The sequence below is a fragment of the Desmodus rotundus genome, chromosome X (genome assembly GCF_022682495.2).
Source record: "Desmodus rotundus isolate HL8 chromosome X, HLdesRot8A.1, whole genome shotgun sequence".
Classification (NCBI taxonomy): Eukaryota; Metazoa; Chordata; class Mammalia; order Chiroptera; family Phyllostomidae; genus Desmodus; species Desmodus rotundus.
Genome location: NC_071400.1, coordinates 41,101,488 through 41,107,731, shown reverse-complemented (window position 1 = coordinate 41,107,731; position 6,244 = coordinate 41,101,488). Strand labels below are relative to the sequence as shown.

Sequence of the window (6,244 nt, the reverse complement as noted above, 5' to 3'; positions counted from 1 at the left end):
CCGTCAGGAGGGGAGGCAAGTCATAAGAAAGGAACATGTGCACACTAGGGTAGTTCTATATTCATAATCTCTCTTCCATTTCTGCTTTCTCTATATCCTTATCCCTCCTTTACCTTGATTGTTTCAGTGCAGGAAATCTGGTGGGCAATAGGGAGAGGAACAAGGAAAGACTAAGGTGTTCTGTATTGATCAACAAATCAGTCCAGAGCAGCTTTCCAGATGCCCCGCCCCATTTCCTGTAGAAAATTGAGTACTTGGAAAGGTGTCTCTCATAACAGGGGACACACGGTTTTTAAAATGGGTTAGAGTTTACCCTCCTCTCTTAGTCTCCAGCCTCTCTCCCAACCTTCTCACATAGGTCCCCTCCTCCATCCCGCGCATTTCAGTGGGCCTAGGACTTTGGTGATGTTAATGTGTAAATACGGGGCTTTGGTGACAGGAAAGTGTAAATACGACACTTTGGTATCTGTCCACGTAGTCCCGCGGGAGCTGATTCCCTGACGTCACTGCCCGAAATCCGGGAACATTTCAGTTTGGGAAGTTGGGGGAGATGTAGGCTTGGTGGGGAGGAGCTCCTAAAAGAGGGAAACTAATAACTAAACCCTTTGATATGAGCCTGCTTCTGTCAGTCCAGCGCTGCTTTCTCTATATGGTGATCCCGCCCCTACCCATTCCAAAACCGGAAACAGCCAGGGTGGGCGGGACAGAACTCACCGAGGGAAGCGATGTTCCGCAAAGGTTGGTATCAGTCCGCTTCTGTCTGGTAGAGTCCATTTAAACTACATTAGCTGCTCCGATATTCCGCAAAGGTTGGTATCAGTCCGCTTCTGTCTGGCAGTGTCCATTTAAACTACATTAGCTCCTCCGTCAGTCGATTTTGGTATGGGGAAGTGGCAAGGCAGAATCTGCAGAGGAAGAGGAAGCTGCTAATTTAGTCACTGAGAGCGGGTCCCTGAGGAACTCGGGATGGGAAGGACAAGGGAATATTCAAAAGTGACTATTGTTTAGCAATTACGGCCCGTTATCTGATAAAACAGGTATCTCGTCCCAGATGCGGGGCCAATCCCCCCAAACGCAGTCGCCGCCGCCATTGTCTCCTGTCCTTGTGTCCTTCTGACTGTCCGTCCCTCTTTCTGTAGGACATGGCACCTCTGAGGCAAGGAAATGAGAAAACTGGCCCTGATCCAGGCAAAGCAGGTCAGTGAGAATGCGGGGATGGTTTGGGAGTGTGGATATGGTTGTTGGAGGTGAATGTGGGATTATGTGACCTGATCATGTGGTGCGGGCGGTGAGAGAGGAACGGAGGTAATTTGAGTGGCACACGAAGCTAAAGTTAAAATGTCTCTTGCTAGTGTGATTTCCAGATCTTCGGCCCACCTCCGACCATGTTTGAGAAGGGAAAGGAATATAACAGCAGCTTCTAGCAGAGAAATGGTAGATTATATAACAGGAGAAAGGGTTGCTGCTATGGGTAAGAACAGTTGCCTGGGGAGCCGTGTAAGGGAGAGAGTGTAAAAACAGGCTGTGTTTGATAATCAAGTCCCTGAATTAGAAAAGGGTTTCATGCCCTGGTTACTTGTCTGACCACATAACCAAGTCTCTCCCACTGTTGTTTCTTTTGGTGTTGGCTTGTGTATTATACATTTCTATGTGTAGGCCTGTTCCTAAATTTGTGGTACTCCAATCTTCTGTAAGGATTTGTAGGGGGAAGATGACCTCAGAGGGATGGGATAAACAAATTTTTGTATAGTGTACAATGCTTGAAGGTGGTAGATGGATAAGACTAAAGCAGGTAGGGGTCTAGGGGAAACTCCAGATCTCCTTTCTGTTAGCTTTCCAAACAGTCCCTTTTTACTTCCATTGTGTTGCCAAAAATGATAGACTTTGGGAGAGTAAGGAAGCATAAGAACTTAGATGAAATTTGGAAATAATACTTTTCATTGATTTCCCAGGCAAGTTCCGCGGCTGAGCATTTCATCCCTATTGACGCCACCACTATTGTGCAGGGATGTTTGAGTTGTCTCTGCAGGGGAATTGTCAGAATTTGGGAATGCGGTAGACAAAATTGGAGATTTGGGAGAAAGGGGAAAAAGGGGAGGTAGAAAATTTTGGCAAACTAGTACCTCTATCCAGAAGGGATCGGTGTCCCAAGTGCTGCTCTCTCTACTAAGGACTCAGTCTTAATTGTCTCCTGTGTCTCTGCTTATTTATTTCTGTATTTGTCAATCTCTGTGTGTTCTCTAGGTCTGTGTAACTCTCAGTTGTTGTGAAGGTTTATAAATGGTAACCCAACTTGAAGCTAGGAAAAGGTGAAGAGAAAGGTACCCCATGTCTGTTGAGATTGATGTGATGGTAGTGGGGCAGGGGATGATTGAGACTAGAGAATTATATCCCTTCTGTTTTGCCAGTTTCCTAACCCCTGTTGGGTCCACTGCTGATTTAGTTGAGAGTCTTCATCATTGGGGGTAGAGAAGGATAACATCTGCTTTTCTCACTTCCCACTTGATTTTCCTATCCATATGCTTCACTCTAGCCCAGTTCTGAACTAGAGAAATGCCAGGGCAATTGCTGAAGAGGAAAATGCTGGGCAGCAGGGAGGAGGGCGAGAATCCCTGAAGTGGGGCAATGGGGGATGAAGGAACCAAAAGGAAGGAAGCACTAGAAAAACTATAAATACAGGGAACAGGGACCAAGGTCTGTCTACCAAGAGATCAGTTTCCATAACCTCCTGTTTGTTTATTTGTCCTTAGATCTTCTGTAGAACTTATCATTGAAAGCAAGGAAAGGAGAAGAAGATCAATTACTCCAGATCAGGTTGGTATGGAAACTTCCTCAGTAGTCCTGTAGAATGAAGTAGTAGAGATGTTCTTGGGTCCAGTATGGGTAAAGAGCCAGTGTAGGGATTTCTCAGGCTCTCTTACTCCCATCCAGCTTTCCCAATCTCCATACTCCTATTTTGCATTGAAAGATAAGTAGCACCTGCAGTTAGTTGAAGGGACTGTGAATTTAATGGGGAGATTGCTAATTATCTACCTCTCCCATTTAGCACTGAGTTTCTATACTCCTCTGCCTCTCTGTGCTAATAAAAATGAGAAAAAAATTGGAAGAGACTCAAAGCCTCATTTCCTTCCTCCACCCCAGGTCCAACTTCAGCAGCAGATCTGATGGCTTTGGAGTGGCTGAAGACCACCACCCTCCACAGGACTGATCTCAGGCACACAGCCATTCTTCACTTTCCTGAGTGAGCTTTCTCTGCACCTTGTTTATATCATTGGCAGAGCCTGTAGTTTGAAAGAGGGTTCAGTGACTACTGGACTTTGTATAAAAACACCAACCTGGGACAGACCTTTGCTCAAGGCTGTGAGGGGGGTGAAGGTATATAAATTGGCCTTGATTGATTTTGGATTATGACTGGCTCTGAGGCCAGGTCAAAGGAAGGGGAGAGGTTGGTCCTAGTTTGAAAACTGGAATAGTGGCCCTGCCAACACCATAGCCAAGGCTAAGATCCACACCAAGGCAGTGGCTGAGGCAAAATCAAAAACGGGACCAGCGACTCAGGCCAAGGCTGGTGATGGAACAGTGGCCAGGACACAAACGGTGACCTATAATGAGGCCATGGCTATGGCAAGGGAAGTGAACAAGATGGAAGCCAAGACTAAGACTAGAGTCATGGCTGAAACTAAGGCAAAACCCCTGGCAGAACCTGGTGTAGTGCCCCAAAACAACTCGAAGGCCATGCCAACATCTAGGACCAGTGCTGTGATCAAGTATGAAGTCGATGGCGATGATGGAGGGGAAGCCAATATCAGGTTCTTTTCTAAAGATTACGATAAGGCTAATGCTGGATCCAAACCCCAGAAAAGGAGAGAGGTCAGCAGCAAGTTCAGAGCTGGGGACAGCGCTGGTATTATAATGGAGTCCAATGATGACGATGAAGAAAATATCTGCTCTTGGTTCTGGACTGGAGATGAACCTAGTTTAGGATGCTGGTTCTGGCCTGAAGAAGAGACACCTTATCAAGTTGATAAGCCTCCACCTAAGATCCAGGAAAAGTCTAAGCCCACACCCAAACCAGAACTTACTATAAAGCAAAAAGTGGCAGCATGGTCCAGGGCCAGGTATAGTGTCCTAGTCCCAATAGAGGGAGGGGAGCGATCCTTACCTCCAGAAGGGAATTGGACTTTGGTTGAGACCTTGATTGAAACTCCTTTGGGGATTCGGCCTCTGACCAAGATTCCACCTTATAACGGACCTTACTTTCAGACCTTAGCTGAGATCAAAGAACAGATTAAGTATAGGGAAAAGTATGGTCCCAATCCAAAAGCCTGCCGCTGCAAATCACGTGTCTTCACTTTAGAGCCTAAAGAGTTTGATAAACTCGTTGCTCTACTTAAGTTAACTAGGGATCCTTTCATTCATGAAATAGCAAAGATGATAATGGGCATCAGTCGTGCTTACCCATTTACCCAAGATATAGTTCATGATGTAGGTATTACTGTTATGATTGAAAACTTGGTCACTAATCCCAATATTAAAGACCACCCTAGAGCTAAGGTAGATGACAATTCTGAGTCTTCTGAAGAACTAAAAACAGAAGAGTCATACATACATCAAGTTTGTAAGGACATAATCTCTTATCCTTTGAACTCCCATGTGCAACTTGCTGGACTAAAATTGTTGGAGCATTTGAGTGTGAAATTTGAGAATCACCATATGATCGCCAGTTACATTCCAGATTTCCTCACCTTGTTAAACAAGGGGAGTGTCAAAACCAAGTTTTATGTTTTAAGAGTGTTTTTGCGCTTGTCTAAAAATCAAGCTAACACAAGAGAACTGATCAGTGCGAAAGTACTGTCATCATTGGTTGCACCCTTTAACAAAAATGAGTCAAAGGCCAATATTCTTAATATCATTGGAATTTTTGAGAATATAAATTTCCAATTCAAAAAGAAGGTGAAGCTATTTACCAAGGAAGAGTTCACTAAATCTGAACTTATTTCCATATTCCAGGAAGCAAAAGAGTTTGGTCAGAAACTCCAAGACTTAGCAGAGCACAGTGATCCTGAGGTGAGAGATAAAGTTATACGATTAATACTCAAACTCTGAATAGCCAAGTATTCTCACAAAGCCTTGAAGAATTTTTTGGTGTCATAGTATGAAACTGAGGTATATTATAAGTTCAGTATTTATGTTATCTGTATTGACTGAAGGAGGCAATTTTATGGATACCAAATGATCTTGAGAGCTTGAATATTTGTTAATTTTTGTTGTGCTATATAAATTGAGATATTTTCAATATTTTGTAACATGACCTGATAATGAAACTGTTCATCCTGAGTAAGTTATACTTCTGTGCTTTTTATATTGACATAAGTGTATTCATTTGACACTTCTTTTACATAATAAAGTTGCATGCTAAAACTGGTGAAAACGTTGTCTTAGCTCTTCAGTTGAAATCTAGTCAGAGGAATAAAGCACAATCTGTACAAAGGTAATAAACAGCACTGTCTGTGTGTGTAGGGGATACAAACAAAACAAGTTCACGTTGACAGACCCTTTAGTTTCATGTTCAAAGAATAGAATCACTCTGTACACAAGAACATATGATTGTGCTACTGGCTGACATCTGGACAGATCTGAAGAAAGGGATGAAGACACAGACTTAGGAGAAAGGGAACACAGATGGTTTTATTTCAGTCAGTCTCAGAATTTGTGCTCAGCCTTTCATATAGGAGGTCTCATCAGGATACCTTAAAATTTTAAACCCCAATAGGATTCCTGGTTCTCACACCCATTCAGCAAAGCATTGAAAGTGTAGTTGTGAAACAACAGCTCCACTATGTCCTCAAATTCCAGGTAACCCATCTGGAGGTACCAGGTTTACTGCTTCATCTGAGACTCCTTACCCCCTGTAGTCCTGGGCCTCAGAGGAAGGTATTTCTGGGCACCAACTACAAAAACTGCCTCATGGATATGCTTTGGGCCTGGGTTGCACCCGGTCGGCTGGTCCATTTCTCTTGGCCTGAGTTTTGCGGGGCAGGCCGGTCTGTCGCTTTGGGACTGATTCGCGTGGCTGTGTGGTCTTCCGCCTTGGGCCTGTGTGTGGGGCATGTAGCCTCTGCTCCCAGTGCGCACCCACCTGAGGTTTCAGGGGTGGGCGCCCTGCCGTGGTCTGAGGTGTGGGCGGCCAGCTGGGGTTTCAGTTGTGGTCCCCCAGTCCGCTAATCTGGGTCCATGCCAGCCA

General features: G+C 44.6%; 1 protein-coding gene across 3 annotated transcripts; it reads left to right on the top strand.

The window, feature by feature from the left end:
- Positions 1-536: 536 nt before the first annotated feature.
- On the top strand, positions 537-5,421 carry ARMCX5 (armadillo repeat containing X-linked 5). Of its 3 annotated transcripts, none has more exons than XM_053917595.1 (4): positions 537-738; positions 1,140-1,197; positions 2,751-2,814; positions 3,142-5,421. In XM_053917595.1, the coding sequence occupies exon 4, from the start codon at positions 3,616-3,618 to the stop codon at positions 5,104-5,106; it is 1,491 nt and encodes a 496-aa protein (XP_053773570.1). In that variant the 5' UTR covers positions 537-738; positions 1,140-1,197; positions 2,751-2,814; positions 3,142-3,615; the 3' UTR covers positions 5,107-5,421. The 3 variants fall into 3 exon arrangements, with proteins under 3 accessions (XP_053773570.1, XP_045042521.1, XP_045042522.1); XM_045186586.2 differs by having other exon boundaries at positions 537-809; XM_045186587.2 differs by lacking the exon at positions 537-738 and adding an exon at positions 854-1,037.
- The last annotated feature ends 823 nt before the right edge of the window (positions 5,422-6,244 follow it).

Excerpts from the sequence above, each read along its gene's own strand:
- ARMCX5 (XM_053917595.1), top strand. The coding sequence starts at position 3,616 with ATGGCTATGGCAAGGGAAGTGAACAAGATGGAAGCCAAGACTAAGACT.